Source organism: Pan troglodytes, chromosome 18 (assembly GCF_028858775.2).
Source record: "Pan troglodytes isolate AG18354 chromosome 18, NHGRI_mPanTro3-v2.0_pri, whole genome shotgun sequence".
In the NCBI taxonomy this organism is placed as follows: domain Eukaryota; kingdom Metazoa; phylum Chordata; class Mammalia; order Primates; family Hominidae; genus Pan; species Pan troglodytes.
Window position 1 is genome coordinate 35425908 of NC_072416.2, and position 12543 is coordinate 35438450.

The 12543-nt window shown below is 52.1% G+C and overlaps 1 protein-coding gene across 1 annotated transcript in view; it reads left to right on the top strand.

Annotated features, from left to right (window-relative positions):
* The first annotated feature begins 289 nt into the window (after positions 1 to 289).
* ITGAD (integrin subunit alpha D) overlaps positions 290 to 12543 on the top strand; it is a 29136-nt gene continuing 16882 nt past the window's right edge. The window contains exons 1-8 of the mRNA XM_016929755.4: positions 290 to 643; positions 777 to 847; positions 987 to 1101; positions 5315 to 5445; positions 6732 to 6877; positions 10746 to 10899; positions 10997 to 11147; positions 11660 to 11733. Coding sequence (XP_016785244.4) covers positions 619 to 643; positions 777 to 847; positions 987 to 1101; positions 5315 to 5445; positions 6732 to 6877; positions 10746 to 10899; positions 10997 to 11147; positions 11660 to 11733 — 867 coding nt within the window. The 5' untranslated portion in view covers positions 290 to 618. The remainder of the gene's footprint in view (positions 644 to 776; positions 848 to 986; positions 1102 to 5314; positions 5446 to 6731; positions 6878 to 10745; positions 10900 to 10996; positions 11148 to 11659; positions 11734 to 12543) is intronic.

Here is a 12543-nt window from a genome sequence, read left to right on the forward strand (position 1 = left end):
ACTCTACATAACTATAGATATAGTTATGGATCCTAGTACACTGCTTTACATTGGCCAATTGAAATTGCTTATACAATATTTAAATTGGTCCAATGAATTACAGAATCAACTATTTGTTTTGAAAGCACATGTCTTCAGGAAATCGTTCCAATTAACTTGAGATGATCTTATTTCTTGGGTGGCTCAAAATAATGGCAACTCAGAAACGCAATGTGCTTACCCATGATTGGGAAATGCCATTTTGGTCTTTAAATAGGTTTTTTTTTTTTTTTGGTGAATGTTAAAAAAAAATTTCTAAACATAAATACACACATACGTACGTATGCACACTCAAAACCAAATAAACCCCAGCATGGCCCCTGGGCATCTGTGAGTTACACTTGGGCCCTGATTTCTGAATATTCTGCCAAGTGGCAAATGCCAGGAATTTCCCCCACAGAGTCTCGCTTCCCCATGGAGGGACACTTCCTCACCCCCAAGTGCCCGCTGCTCCCACCCCTCCTGTGGCTGCAGTGACATGGCCATGGTTGTGTCTCCAGACTCGTGGTGGGAGCACCCCTGGAGGTGGTGGCGGCCAACCAGACGGGACGGCTGTATGACTGCGCAGCTGCCACCGGCATGTGCCAGCCCATCCCGCTGCACAGTGAGTGACCACCTGGGAATTGGGCCCCTCAACCCTCCTGGACCCAACTGTGCCCCCGCTTAGCTTCCAGTCCAGACCTTCCCCGCAAATGAGTGTGTGCTGTGAGTGAGACCCCGCGTGTCTGCCCTTGCAGTCCGCCCTGAGGCCGTGAACATGTCCTTGGGCCTGACCCTGGCAGCCTCCACCAACGGCTCCCAGCTCCTGGTGAGTGAGTGTCTTGGGCCACGGTGGGGGGGGGGTGGGGTGGGGTGGGGTGGGGGGTGTTGTTGGGGAGGAGGCTGGGGCTGGGGGTGAAGGAGGAGGGGCTGCTAGGGACTCCTGGCTCACAGGCTTCTGCCTCCAGGCCTGTGGCCCGACCCTGCACAGAGTCTGTGGGGAGAACTCGTACTCAAAGGGTTCCTGCCTCCTGCTGGGCTCGCGCTGGGAGATCATCCAGACAGTCCCCGACGCCACGCCAGGTAGGTCCCTGGCAGGCCGTGGTTCCCTGTGGAGCACATGCTGGCACTGAGGGTGAGCAGGCATGAGGCCTGTGTCTGGGCCCCTGTGCCCTCCCTGGAGGGCCGAGTGTGGCTAGGAGAGAAGCCAGGAGAAGAGGGTGGCTCAGGCAGGAGCCCTGCTGCTCCAGGGTAGAAGTTCTTTGCAGGGTTTTTCTTTATATTTTTTTCTTTTTAAGACAGGGTCCCTGCCAGGCACGGTGGCTCAGGGCTGTAATTCCAGCATTTTAGGAGGCTGAGGTGGGTGGATCACCTGAGGTCAGGAGTTCGAGACCAGCCTGGCCAATGTGGTGAAACCCCTCTACTAAAAATACAAAACAAAACAAAACAAAATAGCTGGATGTGGTGGTGTGCGCCTGTAATCCCAGCCACTCGGGAGGCAGAGACAGAAGAATCGCTTGAACCCAGGAGGCGGAGGTTGCAGTGAGCTGAGATTGTGCCATTGCACTCCAGCCTGGGTGACAAGAGCAAAACTCCATCTCAAAAAAAAAAAAAAAACAAAAAAAAAAACAGAGTTTCTGTCAGGCTGCATGCACCACCACACCCTACTAATTTTTTTGAGACAGAGTCTTGCTCTGTCGCCCAGGCTGGAGTGCAGTGGTGCAATCATAGCTCACTGCAGCCTCGAACTCCTGGGCTCAAGTGATCCTCCTCCCTCAGCCTACTGAGTAGTTGGGACTGCAGGTACATGCATCACACCTGGCTAATTAAAAAAAATCGTTTTTGTAGAGATGGGGGCCTTGCTATGTTACCCAGCCTGGTCTTGAACTCCTGGGCTCAAGTAATCCTCTGCCACAGCCTCTCAAAGTGTTGGGATGACAGGCATGAGTCCTTGTGCCTGGCCTGAGGGGTGAAAGTTCTGATGGAGGCAGAGAGGAGCCCCACTGTGCGGGCTGTAGAGGGCACAGCATCTTCCAGTTGCCAACAGGTGCATGGCCACTTCTTGAGTTTCACAGGAAGGACCTTAGTGTGGTAAAGAACGTGGTGAGGAAGATAAATCCATGAGGGAGGTGTTTCTTCTGGATGGTTCACTGCTGAGCTTCCAGGATTCCCCAAACTAACTTTCCTCTCGAAGAGGAGCAAACGACAGGGCTGCGGAAAATGCGATGTGCAATTTTGTCAGTGCCCATGTCTTCCACAGAGAACAGGGCCTGGGGACACCACCATGACATCTCTCTGAGGGTTGGTCTGCATCATGGTGGTTCCCAAGTTTGTTTTCCATGGGCACCAGGCTTCATTCCCTTGAAGCTTCATTCCCTCAAAGCCATTCAGTTTCCTCATTGGTAAAATAGAGCTCAATAATCAGGGGGTTATGAAGGTGAAAGGGATTGAGGTGCATAAAGCACTTAGAACCCTGCCTGGCACATAGTATGTGATAGCCCCTCTGACCCATCTTCCAGCTGGGGACTGCATGCTGGGACTGGGAGGAAGATACAGGCAAACTGTCTCATCTGCCGTGCGAGAGGGAATGCCAGGGGCCGCTCAGGGTGCTGACCGAGGGTGGGGCTTCAGACCAGAGAGGCCATGATGACAGGCATGCTGGGCCTTTAGACAAAGGTGGAGCAGCAGCAGAAACATTACCAGAGCAAATGGTAAGGGTGGAGTCTATGGAGGGGACCAAGGGAAGGGGGAAGGGACATCCAGGGCTCTTGGGGGGACCGTGCCCAGCCTGAGATGTCTGCAAAGTCAGGTTAGGGAGGTGGCACTTAAAAACAAGGGGTAAATGTCTTCTCACAGCCATCCGTGGAACTCATGAGGTGGGATGCCTGATGCAAATGGGACTGGAGCACAAAACTGGTGCAGGCAAGGAGGGTGTGGGTCCAAGTAGAAGGGACCAGGGTCCACTGAGGATCACCTGTGTGCCAAGCAGTGCTGAATACCTGGTATGAATCACCTTATTGCATCCTCACAACATCCTGGGTGGTGGGCAGGCCCATTCCCATTTTACAGATATGAAAACCAAGGTTCAGATAGATGAGTTCCATCGATAGCAAGAGGCAGAGCCCAGAGCTTGAGCCATCCTTGCCTGATTGGTGGGGTCCTTTTTCAAAAGGATAAGTCCAGGCTTCTGCTAGTGGGAGACCAGGGGATACAATAAAAAGACCAAGAAACAGAAGAGACATTGTGAGAGGATTTGCCACAGACCTGGCCTGAGAGAGGATGAGAGGGTGGTTTCTTGATGCAGCTGAAAAAACAGGCACCACTGCAAGATGTTGGCTGCCCAGATGTGGGCAAAAAACGGGGAGCTCCTGGGGGAATCTGCAGCCTGCCCCATGGATGTCAAGATTTGCTGGTGATTGAAGAAGCAGGAAGGAAGTGACCTTCTGTTTCTCCCCAGCACCCTTGAAGCACCAGTGGTTGAGCAAGTGGGGTAGGGGAGAGGAAAGAGGAAAAGGCATTTTTTTTTTCTGCAGTGGTGGGCAGGGGGCAGAAACCACAGCCCTGTGGTGTGGGCCTCACACCTTAGTGCTCTGGTGGCCTGATCTCCCAGTGCCCTGCGGGCAGCACAGGATGTGGCTGCTGGTGGAGGTACCAACTGGGCCCTGAACACAGGCCACACACCCCCCATGAGCCTGGGGACAGCATGAAAAGTCTTATTTGTTCATGTGCATATGATGTGCCCTCACGATTGCAGAGTGAACTCCACAAACTCTGAGGTCACTTGGGAATGTTCTTTTTTTTTGAAACAGAGTCTCACTCTGTCGCCCAGGCTGGAGTGCAGTGGCACAATCTTGGCTCACTGCAGCCTCCACCTCCCAGGTTCAAGTGATTCTCCTGCCTCAGCCCCCCAAATAGCTAGGATTACAGGCACCCGCCACCATGCCGGGCTAATTTTTTTGTATTTTTAGTAGAGATGGGGTTTCACCATGTTGGCCAGGCTGGTTTTGAACTCCTGACCTCAAGTAATCCGCCCACCTCAGCGTCCCAAAGTGCTAGGATTACAGGCGTGAGCCACCACTCCCAACTGGGAATATTCTTGGGTGCCGCACCCATGGGAGCATGAAGGGTGGATGCAATGCAATCATAACAGAGGCCCAAGGTCAGCACGGGGGTGCTTGCCTGTCATCCCAGTGCTTTGGGAGGCCGAGGTGAGTGGATCGTTAGAGCCCAGGAGGTTGAGACCAGCCTGGGCAACATGGCGAAACTCCGTCTCTACAAAAAGATACAAAAATTAGCCAGGCAAGGTGGCGCACACCTGTAGTCCCAGCTACTCAGGAGACTGAGGTGGGAGAATTGCCTGAGCCTGGGGAGGTCGAGGCTGCACTGACCTGTGATCACACCACTACACTCCAGCCTGGGTGACAGTGAGACTCTGCCTCAAAAAGACAAAAAATGAAAAAACCAGAGGCCTCAGCCAATGCCTGGGGGGCTCAGAGTGCAGCTGGCCCTTCAGACGCTGAACCAGTCATCGGTAAAGGTTTCCTCCAGGGGCAGGAGGTGTCCCAGTGGGCAACAGTTCCCCTCTGCCTAGCGTGATTCCTGGGAAGGGACTCAGCTCAGAGCCAACTCCACGTAGCTGGAAATAAGGACCTCTGACCTGACTGGGGGTAGGGTGGGGTCTGGGGTGGATCCCTGCCCCGCCCCCACAGCATCCCTACAGGCATATCCTACAGGCCTCGAAGGTGCCTGGCACGTGGTGAGAATGGTGCCAGCAGCTGACCCTGGCAGAGGGCCAGGACGTGTCTCCAGCACCCATGTGCGTGTTGCTTTATCCTTGCAGTGATCCCACGTGGTAGCCACTGGTATTACCTTCATTTTACAGATAGGGACACTGAAGTCCAGAGAAGTTAAGTAATGTGCCTGAATTCACCAATTAGCACGTGGCTGAGCTGGGGTTTAGCCCAGGCACACTGGCTCCAGAACACGCGCCCTGAACCACTTTGCTAAACATTCGCCCATGATGCTTGTGGCACCCCTAGCATCTGTGTTTAATGAATATTTGTTGATTAAATGGATGAGGAGCCCACCTGGGTCCTGTGTTGTCATCCCTCTCTTTCCAGGCCATGTGGGAGGAAGGGAGCAGGGGGCTGGGGTGGCAGATTGGGGCCTCCTCCAAGGAGGGGTCGGAAACTAGGTGGGGATGCCAAGAACAGCCCCTGGGCTCTGTTGAGCAGGAGCTGCAGGAGGGGGTTGGGCCCCCGCAGTGCATCTCCGATTCCTCCCCATTCCCCCACAGAGTGTCCACATCAAGAGATGGACATCGTCTTCCTGATTGACGGCTCTGGAAGCATTGACCAAAATGACTTTAACCAGATGAAGGGCTTTGTCCAAGCTGTCATGGGCCAGTTTGAGGGCACTGACACCCTGGTGAAGACTGGGCACCTGGGGCTGGGGTTTGGGGGACGGGGGAGGCTGGCCTCGGGGAGGCATCCCGGGAGGGGTGGGGGCAGGCCAGTGAGCCGTGTGTGATGGGGCTGGGGTGGAGAATGAAGCTATGGTCCCAGCACAGGCCCAACTTGAGCCCTGACCTAGGAGGCCCCCCTTGGCATTTAATAATGTATCCAAAAGCTACAGGAAATACAATGTTTCTGCTGTTTAAAAACATTGAAAGTGTTTAAAAAATAATTTTGCTATGGAATTTGACTGACTATAACTCATCCAACTGATTGATGATTTATTATATTTTCTATGTAACTAATGATTTCTTTTTATTATTTTATTTTCCCATAACTAGTGCCTATGTATGTGCAAAAAAACCCCACTGTTTTGTTTTTTAAACAGGGTCTTGTTCTGTCATCCAGGCTGCAGTGTGGGGGTGCAATCATAGCTCACTGCAGCTTTGATCTCCCAGGCTCAAGTGATCCTCTTTCCTCAGCCTCCTGAGTAGATGGGACTACAGGTGCATGCCACCATGCCTGGCTAATTTTTTAAAATTTTTATTGTAGACATGGGGTCTTGTTATATTGCCCAACCTGGTCTCCAACTCCTGGCTCAAACAACCCTCCCACCTTGGCCTCTCAAAGTGCTGGGATTGCAGGCATGAGTCACTATGCCCAGCCACAAATTCTTGAGAAGGGAGGAAATACACAAATTGATTTAATGTGTGATAAAAATTTTAAAAAGCTAAGGGTAGCAAATATTGTGGTTGGCAAAGTTATTTTTAATAAACTGTGAAGGAAATATCATTTGGTTTAGATTTTCCAGTTTATATTTTGTATTTTTGGGCCAATGAATTTTCTTCTCTGGGTTTCAGTATATTATTTGTAGGGCTTCAAAACACATGGGAAATGGTTTGTAAATCCAAAATAATTCCAAAATAAAGTTTATTAAAACTGAAAACAATATGGCTTGGTGTGGTGGCTCACACCTGTAATCCCAGCACTTTGGGAGGCTGAGGTGGGAGTATTGCTTGAGGCCAAGAGTTCGAGACCAGCCTGGGCAACATAGTGAGACCTTGTCTCTACCAAAAACAAAACAAAACAAAAAACAAAGCCAGGCATGTGACGTGTGCCTGTAGTTCCAGCTACTTGGAGGCTGAGGCAGGAGGATCACTTGAGGCCAGGAGTTTGAGAGACCCTGTCTCTACAAAAAATTAAAATAAAAACAATAGTAACAGGCACTGAGCCCTGGGCCCTCCCCACTGGCCTTTGCAGTTTGCACTGATGCAGTACTCAAACCTCCTGAAGATCCACTTCACCTTCACCCAATTCCGGACCAGCCCGAGCCAGCAGAGCCTGGTGGATCCCATCGTCCAACTGAAAGGCCTGACGTTCACGGCCACGGGCATCCAGACAGTGGTGTAAGCACCCCCGACCCCAGCCTGGCGATGTGACTGCCACCCCCACTTCCTAACCCTGGGTCAGCACAGCTCTTCTCAGAGGCTGAGGGAGGCTCCAGGGAAAGGGGCTACCAAGGGGCATGTCGGGGCTGCAGGGAGAACCTCCCCCCGGGGTGCTCCTGGTTGCCTCGCTGCCGGTCTCCCTGATATAGGACTAGGCTCCTCTGCAGCTATGCCTCCCCTTTGCCTGGTTCTGCAGAGCCTGGACCCCAGGACCCCTCCCCACCCCACAGCAGCCAGAGGCCCGGGCTTTGGCTCAGACACATCAGGCTCCCATCCTGGCTCCCCGTGAGCTACTCTGGGTGTAACCCTGGGGGTGATGGGCTCTAAGTCTCAGTAACTCTCAGATGAAGATAAGCTCACAGTTTAGGATTGAGATCATGTGTGTGGGGTGCTCAGCCCGGGGCACGCAGGAGGTGTCGGATAAATGCCTGAGGTTTTATCAGAGAATGGAGCAGTCAGGGACTCAGGAATTGTCACCCAAGGTCGTCCTGGTGCCTTTCTCCCCACTCACCTCCTCTCCCACATCCCTCACCCCTGCGCACCCCCTGTGCTACCCAGGCACTCACCGTGGGCCTGCCCCATGCACATGCAGTCTATTCCTAAAACGATGTAGGAGGTGGGACCCCCGAGAAGGGCATGTGGTTCTTGTAGGAAGGAGCTGGGCTGAAGGTCGGGGATCCTTGGCTTCCTGCACACACCCCTGGGAGCAGCCCTGGGGTGGTGCTAGAATTTGGCTTAAACAAGAGATGTTCCCACCAAACGCACCCTCTTTACTTCTGGGAGGCTCTTCTGCCTTGAACGGTGGCCCCTTGTGACTCAGCAACCCAGAGGAAGGCCTCCGTCTGTCCTGTAAGTTTAAAGTCACACGGGAGTGTCCCATTCTGGAGTCTCCACCTCACCCCTCAAAGTTCTTCCAGTGGTGGGGCCTGGGGAAAAAAATGAATGAGGCAGGGGTGACCGAGTGGTTCTCACCAACTCCAGTCCTGCTCTCATGCCCAGACTGCAGGAAATTTCCCAGCAGCCTTTGCTCCCCAGAGCCAAGCCCATCTCAGGGCTGGACTCAGCCAAGGATTGGACCTCCCTGCTGCCGGTCCTTCCCTTCCCTCCCTCCCTTCCTTTCTCCCTCCCTCCCTCTTTCCCTCCTTCCTTTCTTCCCTTCCTCTCTTCCTCCCTTTCTCCCTTCCCTCCCTTCCCTCCCTCACTTCGTTTCTTCTCTCACTCTGTTTTGTATTTTAGACAGAGTCTTGCTCTGTTGCTCAGGCTGGAGTGCAATGGCACAATCTTGGCTTACTGCCACCTCCATCTTCTGGGTTCCTGGATTCTCCTGCCTCAGTTTCCCAAGTAGCTGGGATTACAAGTGCACACCACCATGCCCGGCTGATTTTTGTATTCCAAGTTCAAGCAATTCTCCTGCCTCAACCTCTGAGTAGCTGGGACTACAGGCCCGCACCACCACACCTGGCTAATGTTTGTATTTTTAGTAGAGATGGGGTTTCACCATGTTGGCCAGGCTGGTCTCGAACTCCTGACCTCAAGTGATCTGCCTGCCTCAGCTTCCCAAATGCTGGGATTACAGGCGTGAGCCACCATGCCCAGCCTCTTCCTTCTCTTTCTTCTTTTCTTCCCTTTCTTTCTTTTCTTCTTTTTTTAAAAAGAAGTTTTATTACAAAAAAACAAAAACAAAGCAAAACCCAAACGGCCATAATAGTAAGGAAACTTTTTTAAAAAGAAGTATTATATTACCCACAGTCCCTCTAGTCAACCACCCTACAGTATTTTAGTAACATCAAGGGATACTTACAAGTGAATCAATAAATCTCAGCTGCATAGCACAATGCCACTTCCATACTCATCTTTATTCAGGCTTATTTTGTATGGTCACATTCAGGGCAGAAGCTATTTTCATCCTGTCTGGGTTTTTTTCCCCCTCATCTAGGTCCACAATTTTTTGTCTTCCTTTTTTTTTTTTTTTGAGACAGGTCTCACTCTGTCTCCCAGGCTGGGGTGCGGTGGCACAATCACGGCTCACTGCAGCCTCCAGCTCCTGGGCTCAACAATCCTCCTGACTCAGCCTCCCGAGTTGGGATCACAGGTGCATGCCACCACATCTGGCTAATTTTAAAAAACATTTTTTGTAGATATGGGGTCTTGCTATATTGCCCAGGCTGGTCTTGAACTCTGGGCCTCGAGAGAGCCTCCTGCCTCGGCCTCCCATACTGCTTTCCTTTGAAATGGCTGTGTCTACTAACAGGCTAGGTCATGACTGGCTAAACCCTTTCCCCAGTGTTGGATATTTGGGTTATTTCCAATATTGTATTTGACACCTGTGTGTATTTGCTCTGAGTTTATCTGAGTTTATAGAGTTACATGAGCAGGTAGTTACTTTTTTTTTTTCTTTTTTTTTGAGACGGAGTCTTGCTCTGTCGCCCAGGCTGGAGTGCAACGGCATGATCTCGGCTCACTGCAACCTCCATCTCCCAGGTTCAAGCAATTCTCCTGCCTCAGCCTCCTGAGTAGCTGGGATTACAGGCATGCGCCACCATACCTGGCTAATTTTTGTATTTTTAGTAGAGATGGGGTTTCACCGTGTTGGTCAGGCTGGTCGCAAACTCCTGACCTCGTGATCCTCCCACTTTGGCTTCCCAAAGTGCTGGGATTACAGGTGTGGGCCACTGTGCCCGGCAGATAGTTACATTTTTAATTGTTTGTTACAGCTGTTATCTAATTAGTAGTCACCGTAGGCCATTCACTGTAAAAGCTTGACCTTGTTTAATCTTCAGGATAACCTGACACTAATTTTTTCAGTTATCTACTGTTGCCTAACAAACCATCCCCAAATTAAGTGGGTTAAACAATCCAGCACTAAGCTGGTGTCTGGTGCCTGTGGGGGATATGCTGGAAGGCAGGCTTGGTGGGGACGGCTGAGCCTCTTATTTCAGGTGGCCTTCCTCCATGGGTGCCTCCAATAGGGCAGCTGGACTTCTCTCATCGTGGCTCAGGGCTTCCAAAAGTGCAAAAGCAAAAGAAACCAAGGCTTCTGAGACCTATAACTGGCATGGTGTCACTTCCACCGCACGCTACTGATGAGAGTGGGACTCAGCCAGGCCAGGTCCAGTGTGGGAGGGAACCAGGTGTGGTTCACTGGGGGCCATCTTTTGAGACAGCTACAGCACAGTTATCCTCATCATGCATGGAGAGAGGCAGAGGCCCGGAGAGGTTAAGTCCCATGCCCAAAGTGTGTCTGACTCCAAAGCCCCTGCTTTGAATCACACTGCCTCTGGGGAAGAGAGTTCAGCCATGGATAGAATTTAGAAACAAAGAATGTGACTTCTTTTATTATTGATTTAATTATGGTTTGTGTGGCTTTCAAAAATGGCCAAATTAGCTGGGCATGGTGGCTCACGCCTGTAATCCCAGCAATTTGGGAGGCTGAGGCTGGTGGATCACTTGATGTCAGGAGTTTGAGATCAGCCTGGCCAACATGGTAAAACCTCCTCTCTACTAAAAATACAAAAATTAGCCGGTCATGGTGGTGGGCACCCATAATCCCAACTACTCAGGAGGCTGAGGCAGGAGAATCACTTGAACCCGGGAGATGGAGGTTGCAGTGAGTGGAGATCATGCCACTGCACTCCAGAGCCTGGGCATCAGAGCGAGACTCTGTCTCAAAAGAAAACCCAAAACGGCAAAATCAATTCCTTAACATGCCTGATAGAATGTGAGGGTGCCAGGACTCCCCAGCCTCTCCAGATGGGAGGACTGCAAATGATGTCTTTCCAGAATCAATCACATCTCAGTAGAGTCATCTTCCTTTCCTCCCCGACAGGACACAGCTATTTCATCATAAGAATGGGGCCCGAAAAAGTGCCAAGAAGATCCTCATTGTCATCACAGATGGGCAGAAGTACAAAGACCCCCTGGAATACAGTGATGTCATCCCCCAGGCAGAGAAGGCTGGCATCATCCGCTACGCTATCGGGGTGCGTCTCTTCTTCACCCCTGCCCCAGGCTCAGCCTGCACCTCCTTCAGGTGCAGTGCTGCTGGGCTCATCCTCCTCGGCTGCCTCTCTGCTGCAGGTGGGACACGCTTTCCAGGGACCCACTGCCAGGCAGGAGCTGAATACCATCAGCTCAGCGCCTCCGCAGGACCACGTGTTCAAGGTGGACAACTTTGCAGCCCTTGGCAGCATCCAGAAGCAGCTGCAGGAGAAGATCTATGCAGTTGAGGGTAAATGGAAGCAAGGGTGCGCCTGGGAGCCAAGCGGTCCCCACCCAATTGTCCCGTGCAGGCTTTTTTTTTTTTTTTGAGATGGAGTCTCACTTTGTCCCCAGGCTGGAGTGTAGTGGCACGATCTCGGCTCACTGCAACCTCTGCCTCCTGGGTTCAAGTGATTCTCTCGCCTCAGCCTCCTGAGTACCTGGGATTACAGACACGCGCCACCACGCCCAGCTAATTTTTGTATTTTTAGTAGAGGCGGGGTTTTGTCATGTTGGCCAGGCTGATCTCGAACTCCTGACCTCAGGTGATCCGCCAACCTTAGCTTCTCAAAGTGCTGGGATTACAGGCGTGAGCCACTGCGCCCAGCCTGTCCCGTACAGTCTTGATGGGCCATTCCTGTTCACAACTCACTCAAAATTGCTGTCTGGAACCCAAGCCTCAGATCATGTTCTCCTCCCTGTGTTCTGAGTCCTCATGGGTCTCATGGCTTCTAGGAACTTCACTGACCTGTTTCCCCACAGGAACCCAGTCCAGGGCAAGCAGCTCCTTCCAGCACGAGATGTCCCAAGAAGGCTTCAGCACAGCCCTCACAATGGTGGGTAGAGCCTGCCCTCAATCCATAGCTCTTGGATACCAACTCTGCGCCCACCCTGGGCTGGGGGCTGGGAGCCAGACATAAACAAGAGCAGACCCCATCCTCAATCGCCAGGGAGAGGCCCCCACACGTGTGTTAGGGGCCAGGAGCACAGCAGGGAGGAGGGTAGCCTGGGTTCCTGCTCTCAAGGATCACGTATTCTAGTGGAGGAGACAGTAAGCAAGAGCCTCTCAGATAGCACTAAGCATCAGGGTAGAGAGAGAGATAGCCAGAGGAGCCTCAGTAATGGAAAAGGCCAGCCCTGGACAAATCAGGGGAGACTGTTCTGGGCACAGGACAAAGCAAGTGCCAAGGTCCTGAGGCAGGACCCAGGTCCTCGGCGGGAGAGATCCGGGCTTGCCAGAGCCCAGGGAGCCCAGGCAGCCTGGAAGGAGAGGTCTGGAGGCTGAGAAGGACCAGGTGGGATCAAAGATGTGGTTTGGAAGTGCGTGTGTGTTCAAAGGATCCAGATGGGGCCGGTCACTGTGGCTCATGCCTGTAATCCCAGCACTTTGGAAGGCTGAGACGGGCAGATCACTTGAGGTCAGGAGTTTGAGACCAACTGGCCAACATGGCGAAACCCCACCTCTACTAAAAATACAAAAAAAATAGCCAGGTGTGGTGGCTCATGCCTGTAATCCTAGCTACTTGGGAGGCCAAGGCAGGAGAATTGCTTGAACCCAGGAGGCAGAGGTTGCACTGAGCCGAGATTGTGCCACTGCACTTCAGCCTAGGTGACAGAATGAGACTCCGTCTCAAAACAACAACAAA